This window comes from Falco peregrinus, chromosome 9 (assembly GCF_023634155.1).
Source record: "Falco peregrinus isolate bFalPer1 chromosome 9, bFalPer1.pri, whole genome shotgun sequence".
NCBI lineage: Eukaryota > Metazoa > Chordata > Aves > Falconiformes > Falconidae > Falco > Falco peregrinus.
The window spans coordinates 2,899,981-2,913,513 of NC_073729.1; the positions used below are offsets into that span (position 1 = coordinate 2,899,981).

Consider the following 13,533-nt stretch of genomic DNA (forward strand, 5'->3'; position numbering starts at 1 on the left):
ACATGCTCGACAAACTGTAGGGTTGACCTGGTACCTGGAGAAGAGAAAAAGCAGCCATCCAACCTCCCTGACCTTTCAACACTCTCCCTACCGGGGAATGTGCCTGCTTCTGTGGATCCCACATGCCCCAGCACCACCCTACTGCCTCCTCCTGCCCCCTTCAGACCCCCTCTTTGACCTTTTTCCCTGCTCGCCCGCCGTCCCTGCCTGCCGTTGAGGAGCAGCCCTGCCTACGTGGCTTTCCACAGGCAATGAACAGCAGCTCCTGTGGCGGGCAGCAAGCTGCACCCAAGGGGTTTCGTTGCTCCTCCTGAGCCTACGGGAAGGATCCTCTGCACAGCTGCGGGTTGCCTAGGTTTGTCCGAGCCCTCCAGAAAAGCTGACGACAGCTGGCCGCAGCTCTGCCTTCCCTGCAAACCTCTTAATCCCACAGGAACATCGCTTTTACCCTGGCGCTGCTTCTGCTTCTCAGCAGTTTCTTGGAGGGAGACCTGGGTCTCGTCGCAGGCGGCGGTAGCACTAATAAACCCCCCTTTGCTTTGGCAAGACCCAATACCACTCCAGCAGTGATAAATCCCCAACCAGAGGGCAATTTGTCCTTTTTTGACCAGCGTAGGCCCCTTCAGAGGGCTTAAACCAGCCTCATGGAAATGGGACCCCCTTTGGGCTGGGAGCGCTGCGGGCACGCAAGAAGTCCCCTTGCATCGTGCTGACCCACAGGGACGGACCAGTGTGGGTGTCCCTACACGGGAGCCAAACCCGCCTGTGAACAGCGAGTGAATTACCATCCTTATTTCTTAGCTCAGCACTTTGTGGGGAGGCTTAAGGCATTTCCAGAGGATTTCCCTTCCCCTGCAGGTACTGCTCACATGAACTTTTGTTTTACCCAGCCTGTTCCCAGTATTCTGGGATTTCTCTGCTCCCAGCGCCCCAGCTGAGCTGGCTGCTGCCTCAAGGCCACCTGCGCCGGGCCAGACTTTGCCACTGTGGGGTGACATGGCATGTCTTCATGTCCTCACCCCCTGCCATGCCACAGCTGTGTCCTCCCAAATGACCTTCAAGCTGTCCCTGCACGGCACCAGCTGCTCTCGGGCATCGCATCCCCGGGGGGATGCTACCGCAGCACCCCAGAATCAGGTTTCCAGGCAGCTCCCCGGGCAGTTGGCAACGGGAGACAGCAAGCATTTCCTTGATCCTGTGCCAAGCCTGGGCACGGCCACATCCTCCCTGGCTCGTCCATCCTTCGTGACATCCCCACCTCCCTCCCCTGAAGCAGCCACATGCCCTGCGTCCTGCTGCCGGCTGCTCCCGCCCCTGCCCGCACTGAGATTTGCTCAGTGCCGGCAAGATTTATCGCCCCACAGGCGGGATTTATCCCCTTTTCATTCATCCCCCACGACCGGACCACTTCCCCAACCCCCCCCCCCCCCGCCCCGGCACTGCATTGCTGCTCCCCCACACCACCACCACCCCCCCGCAGTACCAGCTGCCCCCACAGCCCCTGTCGCGCTTTAGGTTTCCCCCAGGCCCGTGGGAGCAAACACGCAACCCTGGCTGCAGCGAGCCCCCACCACGGGGGCTCTGTGGGTGATGCTGGGGACAGTCGGGCCGAGCATCCCCTGCGGGGGCCGGGGAGCCCCTCGGCCGGCCCCCAGGAGATGCCCTTCTCCGGCTGAGCAGTACCAGGATGCTCCAAGCAGGAGGTGACGTCCCCGGGGAGGGGGAGACACGGGAGAAGGGCTGAGACACGGAGGAGCTCTCCTGCGCGGGGCATGTTCGGGGGGGGAGGGAGGGGGCTGCAGGTTGACCTTCCCATCCCCGAAGTCCCCCCTTGCCCCCCCCAGCCCATGGGTGCCCCCCCCCCCTCCTCCCGCGCCGAGGACGCCGAGCCGGAGGCAGCGCTGAGCCGGATGCGCAGCGGCTCCCCGCAGCCCTCCGCGCGAGCCGGCCGCTCCTCCTGATGCCTTCGCGGGAGCCGGATGGACGGACGGACGGGCAGCCAGAGGTGGACCAGTCTCTCCTATTTGCAAAGCTGGGGGATGGGGGACCCTCTCCCCACTCATCCCTTTCCCATCCCCTCATCCCCTTCCCCGTCCTCCACCTTCATCTCCTCTCCCCACTCATCCCTTTCCCATCCCCTCACCCCCTTCCCCATCCTCCGCCTTCACCTCCTCTTCCCACTCACCCCTTCCCCGTCCCCTCATACCCTTCCCCATCCTCTGCCTTCATCCCCTCTTTCCCCTCCTCCTCCTCTCCGGACACGATATTCTCTCCCCACCCCCCGAAAAAAAAAAAAAGGGGAGGGGGGGAGGGGGGAAGGGGGGAACCTGCTGGCAGGTGGAAGGAATCTGGCAATGCAATCCCACTGGGAATCCCGCAGAGACGAGGGCTCAGCCAAAGAAAAAATAAATAAATACATTTTAAAAAATCCCCCCGAAAAAGCCACCCCCCCAGGAGGTAGGAGGGCGAGGGGCCGGGCTGCTCTGCCGCCCCGGGGGGGCCGCTCCCCCGCCGCCCCCAGCCCAGCCACCCGCTGCCGTCCCGACATGGGACAGGGGCCGCGACAGGCAGCGACAGAGCGACAGCGGGCGGGGAGGGCGGCGGGGGCGCAGCCCGGACCCCCCGCCTCCTCCCGAGCGTTTCTGTCTGCCTTTATTTATTCCCTCATCGGCGTTATTTTGTGTTCACCCCCCGTGCCGGGGCGGGTCAGGCGGGGGGGCGGGACGTGCCGCTGCTCCCGCCGCGGGGCCGGGGCCGCCGGCAGCTCCGCGCCCGGCCGGGGCTCCGCGCTGCCCCCTCCCCCGCCGCCTCCCGCCTCTCCTCCCGCTCCTGCCCGCTGCCGCTCCTCTCCCCGCTCTCCCCTCGGGCTCCCGGTCCCTCTCCTGCCTTCCCCCGCGGTTCCTCTTTCCCGCTCCTTCCCCCTATTTCTTCTCCCCCCCCCCCCCCGCCCCCTCCATCCTCTCACCCCCATTTTTCACGGGGGGACTTTCGCTTTGCCAGGGCAGAGCGCGGTGACGCCGCGGCAGCCACCACGGAGAGGACACAGGACCCCCCCCTGGGCCCACCGTGCCCCTTCGAGGGGGTGGCCTGGAGCCCGAGACCCCCCCAGGGCCCCCCCCAGGGCTGCTTTGCCTGCATCGCCAAGCCCCCCGCTCTCCGGCAAGCTTCGCCCATCCTGTCCCCTTCTTCTGCCGTTTATCTCATGGAGAGCAAGAGCTGCAAAGGGGACAGTCTGCGGCCGGCAGTCCCGTGCAAGCACTCGGTGGAGAAGAAGACAATGACCAACCCCACCACCGTCATCGAAATCTACCCCGACACCACCGAGGTGAACGACTACTATCTCTGGTCCATCTTCAACTTTGTATACCTCAACTTCTGCTGCCTCGGCTTCATCGCCTTGGCCTATTCATTGAAAGTGAGTACGGAGTGCGAGGCGCGGGGTTTGGGGTGGCCGGAGGGGGGAGGGGGGTGCCTGGGGGTCGCGCCTGGTGTAAATCACATCTTTGCCACCCAAATGAAAGGTTGCAGCTGCTGGCGATGGGGAGAGACGCGGTGTGGTTGGGAGCGGGGGATGTTGTTTCAGGTGGGGAAGAGGTGCTTTGGCTTGCTCCGGTGCCCTCGGAGGTGGAGGGTGATGGGCAGAAAACGTGGGGCTGGCTTGGCTCGTGCTGTGCCCGCAGGCACCCCGGCATTCGGTCTGTTCTTCGGGATCCTGTTGGTTAGAGATCATCAGGATAGGATCCAGCAGCATCGGATGGTGGGGCAGGAGCAGTAAGAAGCAGCCAGCCAGGATCAGCTGGCATCTGGCTGGGGGGGGAGAGGCTGCCAAAGTGCAGGGCAACCCTGCTGTTTCCTTCTTGCCCTCTCCCTAATTAAAACACTAATGCTGGTGGCCGGCTCCCCCCGCCCCGAGCCCTATAAATTCCCAGGCAAGCCCTGGAGACCTGCCAGCTTCACTGAACGAGCGCCAGGGAGCTGACGAGGTGGAAGCGAGTGCAGGGGGGCTTCACACAGCATCGGGGCTGGGGGGATAGAGCTGTGCTGCTGGGGGGGGGGGGGGGCGATGGCGTGGAGCGTGGCCCACGGTGGGGATGGCAGCGGGCCGCTGCAGGGCAGGGATGGGGCCCAGCACACAGGCAGCCCCTCAGCCGGAGCCTGCCAGACGCAGAACTGCCTGAATGGATGTGCAGGGAGCCCGGGGCGCTGGGTGGCCCTGGAGAGGAGCTGCTGATTTGTTTTGGCAGGCAGCATTTAGAGGAAGGCCAGGGCTCCATGGGCTTCCTCACAGAAGCAGGTCATTTAACCCCATCCAGCTCCAACTGGACCGCGCCAGCCCCTCGGGGTCTCTGGCAGAGAGGCTCAGCCACCCATGCCCTGGGCTCCCCCAGCACTGGCACTGCGGTGCCTGCCTCCGTTTCCCCTTCCCTGAGGTGGAAGGTGAGCGCCCACCCACCACCCGTGCAGCCGGCTTCGCTGCTGCCTGGGCAAGGCACTTAATGGCTTATATCACACCAGGGCTGAGCATCACTACAAGCGAGACTGATCGAAGGGCAAATCCAGGCAGCAGCAGCCTAACACTAGTGGGGGAAGGAGTCCCTTAACGCCCCCCGCTGTTTTAGCCAGCGAGGTAAGAAAGTGGCTTCCTCCCTATTTTTCATGTCTTTGCTCATCTGAATTTGCCTTTCACAATCGGTGTCTTCTCCGTGCAAGAGGCTTGTCACAGCAGACTAAGAGAGGCTGTCACATCACCAGGACACGGCGGTAGCTGCAGCGGGTATCTGGGTAGATGTGGGCAGCAAACAGTGGGGTCAGGACAGCCTGAGGAGCAGGCTGACCCATCCCCAGGGGACAGGATGGAGTAGGGTCTGCCACCTACAAAGTTTTTAGAGGCTGGACTCTTCACTATCCTTGACACGAGGTGGAAGGAAGGGCAAAGCCCAGAAGTAACCCGGGGCTGGAGCCTCGTGCCGAGGCAGAAGTGTGGGCTCAGCACCTGCCTGCAAAGATCTAGAGGACATAAACTCCAGTGTGAAAAAAAAGAAGCAGTGGGGGGGGAAGGCAAACGGGCAAACTTGCTCCAGATCAGGGGAAGGAAAATAGAAGATGGCTGTCAAAAGCCAGCCTTGGCTTCCGGACTGCGGAGGCAGGAGCTGTTCGGGTGTAATGATGGCACCCAAACGGACGTGGACCTGAGCGGGTAGAAATAACCCTGCTCGGGTTTGGAGCTCCGCACCGGCTGTGGCTCTGGCAGGGGGAAAACATCCCTCAGAGGCACGGTGGCCGCAGGGATGGTGGGTGTCCTCGCAGGCTGCTGTCGGGATAGGCGGTGAGAGGCCACAGGGACACTGGGGCAGTAGCAGAAGGTCTGTCCTGGGAAAGACTACTGGGATGTTAAGAAAGACAGAATCCTTCCTCACGCGCAGCTGCTGCAGAGCCCTCCAGAACACCCCGGACAGGCTGGATGTTGGGGTTATTTCTCCAGAAGCTTGTTGTTTTCATCTCTTCTACAGTCAATAAGGTTTTTCCCAGAAGTTCAGAGAAAGCAGAAGCAAGAAATGCCCTGGGGACAGATGTCCCTTTAAACAGACTTCTCTTGTTCCTCTGCAATTAAATGTAAGGACAATTGAGCAGCAGATACTAGGATGCCGCAGATATCTAGGATGTCTCTGCTCTGCAGAGACCAAGTTGAGGGGGGAGCACCTTCCCCTCCCTGAGCCTGTTCTGGGACCTTGGAGGGCAGAGCCCTCAGCCAGTGGAGCACAGGTTTCCTGGCTGAAGGGCTATCAGTGCACTGATGGCATTAAATGATTCCTGGGTTACCGTTTTTACATTTCCTTTAAGCAGCGTCTAGCCATCTCAGGAATTATCATTTTCATTACCAGAAATGGCATTTTCAATACCCTGCCATAACCGTCATCGCTTTTGCCAGATTCATGCTGTTAATAAAGCAGTAGTGCCGTTGTACCCCAAGTCCATGAGATGTTTCATTACATACCTTAGCACACCCTAATATTTCCAGTGGTTTCAGCAGCATAATGCCCACACTGGAAGCTAGATGTATGCTTAGGTACACTTGAATATTGCCGTGAATCTGTCTCCTTCCCCATGCCCACTTTTATTGGCTTCAGCTACAGCTGGGAGAACAGTACCTCCACGCCTGCCTGGCCTTTTGCATGTGAGCTACAGCCTTCTAGGTTTCTTCCTGCAGGGAAATGCGATTTCGTGGTGACCACCATTTACTAAAAAAATGCTAAAAACCCACTCCAGCACCAAAGAGTTTATGCTCTTACTGAAAGAAACACTTGAAGTCAGGTGAAGGCAGAGACTGTGACGTCCAAGCCAAGTACTCTGTGTGACAGACATCCCAGCCAAGCGCTCTGAGTAAGAGCGTGATGGCATGCCTCATCTTTATTTACACCCATAGCGGGCCAGATCCTCAGCAGACACAGCTTACTGGGCTGCAACGGAGTCACACCGACCCACGTATCCCTTGGGGTGTTGTTTCTAGCATCCCAGGCTTCTCAAGGTCAGCCTCCCAAGCGCAAGCAAGGCGCTCGCACGTAACTGTAAGTGTGTGTTGGTGCTGGGGAAGAAGAGATAAAAAGCAGGACGAGGGAAGTTAGAAACCCTGGAGTAACCTTAACCCCAGCTCAGCACAGCTGCGAGGATCGCTCCGACAGCAATGCTTTGGATTCCCTTGGTTTTGGTCACGAGCAAATGCCGTGGCCCGGTATTTGGCAGCTCCCTCCCTCCCTCTTTCCCAGCTCCAAGTGGTAACGCATGATGCATCAGCACCCGGTGGCAGGAGACCTCGCTCCAGGCATTAGGTCATTCTCTGGGGACTGCTGGGCAAGCCAAGACCTGCTCAATACCCATCACACCAAGAGGTGGTACCTCGGAGGAGCCGGCATCCGATACGAGCCGTGGTACAGATGCCTCCTTGAGCCTGTATAGAGACGAAGATGGCAAGAAGCCCTGCTGGCTTTTTAAGTCCCACCAGCAGCCCATGGGGTTGCTCAGAGTTTTCCTGCCCCCCCAAGCCCACCAAAATATGCAGTGCGGTAGCAGCCCCGGAGAGCGGAGCCGTCCTGCCCGCTCTCTGCCTGGCCCCTAGCACGCAGCTCGGGCACAGCTCCTTGCCTTCCCCCCTCACCGCCTGTTGAGCTGCCCCGTTTCGAGTGGAAGCAGGCCAGCACAAATCCGTAGCTATTTGGTAACCCAAAGAAGCAGGGAGGCTGCGGCACCCAGCCCCTCAGGCAGGCTCTCAGCCTGCTTTTCAGGAGCAGCAACGGTTTCTGGAGGTGGGTGAGACAGGGGTGACAGTCCCATGGCGCTGGTGCCGGCGTGGTAGAGGTATGTGGGCTGGAGAGCTCTTGGCCAATTCACAGAACAAATCAATCCAAGGATCCCCCCCAGAGCTCGTGTGTAGGGATGCAGAGCTCTTCACAGACATGGGTTCACAGACAACCAGCTGCAGGCTGCATGCTAAAAGCCAGGCTGCCTTAAATACAGCCTCATTAGGCTCATCACCAACAAACCGTTTGTCTCCTCCTGCAAGCTGAGGCAGCACTTTGTACTCATGCAGCAAGTTCCCTGCTCCCAAAAACAGGAGGGGCTGAGCCCCAGCACAGAGCGAGGGGAGGTCCCGCTGGGGGGCTGGGGAAAGAGTGGGGCGGTAGGAGCCAAGGGGGATGCTTGGAGAGGAAGCTGAAGGTGAAACCCCAAGGGGAGGAAAGGCAGGGGATGGTGGTCAGAGGGAGGAAAGAGCCTTTGGGCACTGGCACACTGGAGGCACTGGAGGAGAAGGTGAGCTGGAGATGGTGGAGGACAAGGTGAGCAGCAGGGAGGTGACAGGCAAGCAGGCATGGAGGGAAAGGCCACCACTGCCTTTTGCTGGTGGGAGAGGAAAGGAGGAAGGTTTACACTGTTAATTTTGTTAACACACAAAAGCAGGCTGTGTTTTGTGGAAGGCCAGGCACGGAAGAGGAAAAGGAACCGTATAAATTGGCAAGCCAGACCAGAGGTGAGGTCTGCCTTGGCCAGGGTGGGATCTCCAAAGGGGCCACCACGCGGTACTTTGGGGTACCTGGGGGCACCCTGCAGTCAGCAGATGTAATTCTCCTTACACGCCAGGCATCTCGGTGCAAAGCAGGGCCAAAAATCCCTGTCTTGTTTTAGGCGAGGGGAGAAGAGTCCAAGTGATGATGAGAAAAGGGTGTGTGACTAAGGAAGCACCACACCTGGGTCTGGAGGGGGTTCAGCCTTGTGACCCTGGGGCCTTGTCCCTCACCCTGCTTCACCTCTTCGGCTGTGGGAGGAAGCAGCTTCCAGGGCTCCCAGAAGCTGGGGCACCCGCTGCCAGCACGTTACAGCGGTGGTGGCCACAGCAGCATGGGAATAAGAAAAGCTGAGGCTGGGCTATAAGAAAGACACCTGCATCTCCTTGAGGACAAAGTGGGGAAGGAGCCGAAACACTTGCCCGCTCTCCGGGAGAGGTCCTCCTCCAAAGCCAGGCTTGGATGCCGCAGCAGGACATTAAAGGGAGACATCTGGAAACATCTGGGGGTGCAAGGCCAGGCAGAAGGAGGCAAGGCCGCCCTGGAGAGATGCGGGAGGCCAGGGCTGTGAGTGCTTTGGGAGGAGAAATGCCAGAAACACCTTTCCATCGGCTTGTGTGCCGCAGGGGCCCTGGCACTTGTCCCTGGCTTAGAGGCTCCATTGCAATATAAATGAGAACGGGCAATGAGGGATCATTTGCATGAGGGTGACCGCTGAAGCCACAGGGGGTGTGCGGAAATAAAAAGGGAGAAGAGGAAAGGGACTGAGGACTCGGTGAGGATGGGGCAAGGAGCTGTGTGCCACAGGGGTGTGTGGGAGCAGAGGGGTGGAACCGGACGGGGGGGGGCATGGGGAGGAGGCAGCTGGGTGCCCTTTGGCAGGAGTCGAAGGTGGCTGTCCTACCATCGTTTGAGCCCAAAGAGCGGGAAAGAAAAGAGATGTGAAGGACAAAAAGAGGAACTGGGAGGGAGGAGTGGCACCAGGGAGAGGGCAGCCCTGGGTACCCCTGGCCAGGGATGCTCAGCAGCAGCAGGACTGGAGCAGGGCCAAAGGAAGAGCCTTGGGAAGTCAAGAGCAGGTGCCACTGAAGCGTACCCTGGGAAAGAGCTAAGCACCGCTCCTGAGTGTGAGGTGGTGTCAGGAGGGAGAGGCCGCTGGGGGCACTGGGAGAGGGCTGGGCATGGAAATTAGGGTGACAGGGCCCCGGGGACAGGAGGAGCAGGAGGTGAGGAGTGGGAAAGTGTTCCTGGGCCCAAGAGGAACTGGCCCCACAAAGGCAAAGCAAGCAGTTTGGCCGCGGGAAGGGTGCAGAGCTCAGCGTGCCGGCCGCGCCGGTCTGCTGGACAAACCTCGTCTGCTGGAGAAACCTCCGTCTGCCTGGCGAACACCAGCAGCAAACACTGGCTCGCCCGCGGCAGTGCGGCCGCTCCCAGCTGCAGCTGGGTTATGGCGGAGGAAGGGGCAAAAGGCGTTTGCTCCCTGAGCAGGGTTTGCCTCCCTGCTGCTGGGACAAGGAGAGCAGGTGAGAGCTTCAAAGAACCTGTGGGAGCAGCAGGCGGGATTTCTGGCCCGAATGCAGTGCTCCTGGGGCTGGGGCTGCAGGGACCTCCACGCTTCTCACCGGTGGATGAGAAGGTGCCAGCCGCCTGGTGCTGCTGTGCCCACGGGTTTTTGGCAGGATGCTAAACCTACTGAATAATTTCAAAGGTGAGTCATCCCGGCCACACAGCTGACACAAAAAGGTGTGCAGGCTCCCAGGCTGCCGGCTTGCTGCCCTCCCAGAGGTCATCTCCGCTACTGGGGGCACCAGCCAAGTATGCCACAGAGCCACCCACCGTCGGTGGCTGTCCTCTGTCCCTGCTCCCAGAAGGATGCCCTGCGGCTGCTGAGTGCCCAGCCGCGGGGTGATGGGTCGATGGCCCCAGCTTCAGCTGCAGGCTCCCAGGAGCCGGGTACAACAGAGGCTGAGGACATGGCACCGCAGGATTTAATACAAGGAGGAAAACGGCGCTCTCATTCTCACCTGAGTGCCTGCTGGCGCCGGCTCCTGCCAGCCCAATGCCAGCAGCAGCTGCCCTACCGATGGTCCAGGATCAATGAAGAGCAAGGGGTATGTGTGCAGAGAGGTCCCTGCTGGTGTGACGGAGGAGGGGACGTTGCTGGAGGGTCTGAGATGTGGTTTTGAAGGCCCCATGAACCAGCATGGCTCCGTGGGCATGAGGGGTTCAGCAACCCTTCCCCACACGCAGGCAAGTCGCAGAAGGCTTTTGAGACAGCCCTGCGGGTAAGCACTGCAGGAGGAAGAGAGAAAAGTCACTCAGATGTGGTCTGAATCCATCACAGGGTCTCTTTGGAAAGCTCCAAGTTGATAAAAGCTGTTTCATCTTCCCAGGCAGGACCCTGGGGCTGGGTTTCGCAGCCTTCCACCGACATCTAGTGTTGGGCCGGCAGTGACCGGGCAGGGCTCACGCGGCCGCAGCAAAGGACACACGAGGGATGCGCAGCCCCACGGCCTGCGACCCTCTGGCCACCCTGGATACCCCACGCGGGTACAGGAAGGGAGGAGGGGTAAAGTCTCCTGGTCCTTTCTTCCCACATTCTCGCAGCTCCAGCTGCCCGGCTCTGCTGAGGGCTGGCTGAAGGGGCAGTGCGAGGACAGGGACACATCCCTGCTAGGAAGGGATGGAGCCTGACCCCCCATCTGCTGGGCTCGAACTGCAGAGCTGCTGCTGGCGGGCAGTGCCATCGCTGCCTGGCTGTGCCATCTGCTGCCTGATGATGCCATTGCTGCCTGGAAGTGCCATTGCTGCCTGCTAGTGGCATTCGCTGCCTGGCGATGCCACCTGCTGCCTGGTAGTGCCGTGCACTGCCTGGCTGTGCCACCCACTGCCTGGTAGTGCCATCCCCTCCTGCTAGTGGCATCACTGCCTCGCAGTGCCACGCACTGCCTGGCTGTGCCATCTGCTGCTTCATAACGCCATCACATCCTCTGCCATCAACTGCCTGCTGGTGCCACCGCTGCCTGGCAGCCTGGAGGAGGTGGGGACAGGTCAGCGACATGGACATGCACAGTCCTTACCCACTGCAGAGCTGTCCCAAGGCAAGCACACGTAAGTCCCAGCCCGCAGGATAATGAAGAGAGCAGACCACACTGTCAGGATTGAAAACTGCCAGCGGCAGAGACGCTACATGAGCCGCATCAGACCTGCAAAAGGAACTCATTAACCCAGGACTGCTTAATATGCTGGAGGCTGGTGCACAGCCCTGGAGCTGCAGTAGGATGCTGTGCCAGGTTTCACCCGCGCAGCCCCTCGGCGCAGATGGAGGTGGGTGGGGGGGTTGCACACCAAAACCACAGCCAGCCCTCTGGCTCGCGGGCCGGGCGGCCCAAAGCCCGGTGCTGCAGGGCCAGGGGGCTGTGACGCTGTGGGAAGGATGCTTTAGTGCCCACGTGCATGGGGTGCACCACGGCACCTCCATTCCCTCGTGCGCCCTCGAGCTCCAAACGACACTGCCCCATCCCAGGGGTCACCGGGACCTGGTTTGCTTGGTTGGCAACAGCAACGGGTCACTCTTCCAGGTGTCCTCCACTGCCAGGGGTTTACAGCCTGCCGGCATTACAGTGCTTGGCTTTGCAAGCTCAGCCCATAGCGGAGCCGGGATGCAAACCTCACCTGGGGGTGTCTTACAGCACCCCAAGTGTTCAAGTGCAAAGAGGCCCAGCCCAGCCCTCATCCGCTGTACAGGTACCCTACGAGTGCATTGGGCTTTGCGGGTGTTGCTTGAAAGAAGTTATGTCTTCTATACATCTCCCAGTTATTTTATTTCTCTCTTTTTTTTGTTGGTTTTTTTTTTTTTTCTTGGTCTCAGGTCCGGGATAAGAAACTCCTCAATGACTTAAATGGGGCAGTCGAAGATGCCAAGACAGCCCGGCTTTTTAACATCACCAGCTCAGCCCTTGCCACATTCTGTATCATCCTTATCTTCATCTTCCTGCGATACCCCCTCACTGACTACTAGAGTGAGGCCAACAGCAGTGGCCACCGCCAAAATGCCTCTATGCCAGAAGTGTCTGCGGTTGTTTCTTGTAGCAAGGACGCAAAAAAAAAAACCCACCAAACAAACAAGATCCAAAAAACAAACACTCCATCTTGATTGCAAAAAAAAAAAAAAGTACATAAATAAAAATTAAATGAGTTTTATCAGCCCAGCTGAGCATACCCTGCCTGCCCCCAAACAGTACGTGAACTGCTGTAGGAAAGGGTCTTACTCGTACACATGTACAGGGAGAAAAATAGACTAAGAAATATTTATTTTATGGCCAACAAGGCGTGTGACAAGAGTGTGCAAAGCACAGAGCGAGGCGCAGCTAGCGGCCGGCAGCTGAGCTCTGCCTGGAGGAGCGGTGGGGTCCTGCTGAGCGGCAGGCACATGCGGTGATGGATGGGGACCACTGGGGACCACGGCAGGGCTGGCTCACAACATATCAGGTGTGTTCAGACCGTCCCACTGCCCCCCAGTGCTGAGGGGGTTTCTTTTCCTCTTTTGGATTTCATCCCCTGGTTCAAACAACTCCCAACCCCCGGGGAGCTGAGGGTGTTAGGATGTTCATGCTAGGAAGCCCCAAAGCCTCCAGAGACACCCCAAAGCGTAAAGGGCAGGTTTCTCCTCGGGATCTCCCGGCAGAGTGGAGAAGGAAGGCACCTTCTGGAGAACTCGCCTAAGTCCCCTAAACTGAGTGCTACTGTATTTCTGTAAATGGTCAATAAAAGATACCTCTGATATCAGACACTGCTGGGTTAATTCCTTCCTTAGGACGGCTGGGCTCCTAGTCCCTATGGGCTGGCAAGAGAAAATGCTAGTGTCACCAGCAGCTGCTTGGGAGGGATTTAAAGCAGAGTGAGGGATGCTGCTGCAGGTCGGGGCCGCATGCGGCCGTGAAGGAGGGCACAGGTCCAGATTTAAGAGCAGAAACCTCAGCAACTCCCGTGATGGTCGATCAATGGCAAGCAGGCAAAGGCAGCTGAGCAGGCAGGTCCCCCCTCCCCTCATAGGACCAACGCCGAAGACAGAAATAAATCGCCGCAGTCTGAACCTGCTGCTACCACGGCGCTTCCCAGGGTCATCACCAAGAGCCAGATTTTGGAGACGCTGCACGTTTGCTGCTGAATGAGGCAGAAGCTTGGAGCCCTTCCTGAGAGCTGCCCGTGGCTGCCTGCAGTGCTGCAAATCAACGCACCCTGGCTTGGAAACACCACAAATTAATGGCAAGACCAGGACTGAAAGATAGTTTTAGCCCCTCTGACACTTTGTCTCGTCTCATATGCCACAACCGTCTCACCTTTTTCCAGCTGTAAGATGACCTCAGGCAGAGGGAAACCAGTCTCTGCAGACCAGCCATGGAGCCGGGAGGAGGGATCAGCACCCACCTTTGTGCCCACCACGACAGCAGAGATGCAGCAAGAGATGGGGAAT

General features: G+C 59.2%; 1 protein-coding gene across 1 annotated transcript; it reads left to right on the plus strand.

Moving 5' to 3' along the window:
• The first annotated feature begins 1,740 nt into the window (after positions 1–1,740).
• IFITM10 (interferon induced transmembrane protein 10) lies at positions 1,741–12,847 on the plus strand. The gene is made up of 3 exons (XM_055814667.1): positions 1,741–2,005; positions 3,001–3,415; positions 11,929–12,847. Exons 1-3 carry the CDS (start codon positions 1,980–1,982, stop codon positions 12,076–12,078), a joined length of 591 nt encoding a protein of 196 aa, XP_055670642.1. The 5' UTR covers positions 1,741–1,979; the 3' UTR covers positions 12,079–12,847.
• The last annotated feature ends 686 nt before the right edge of the window (positions 12,848–13,533 follow it).

Excerpts from the sequence above, each read along its gene's own strand:
- IFITM10 (XM_055814667.1), top strand. The coding sequence starts at position 1,980 with ATGGACGGACGGACGGGCAGCCAGAG. Across the intron at positions 2,006-3,000 it reads GGACGGACGGGCAGCCAGAG|GGCAGAGCGCGGTGACGCCG; the intron begins GTGGACCAGTCT and ends TCGCTTTGCCAG. Across the intron at positions 3,416-11,928 it reads CCTTGGCCTATTCATTGAAA|GTCCGGGATAAGAAACTCCT; the intron begins GTGAGTACGGAG and ends TCTTGGTCTCAG.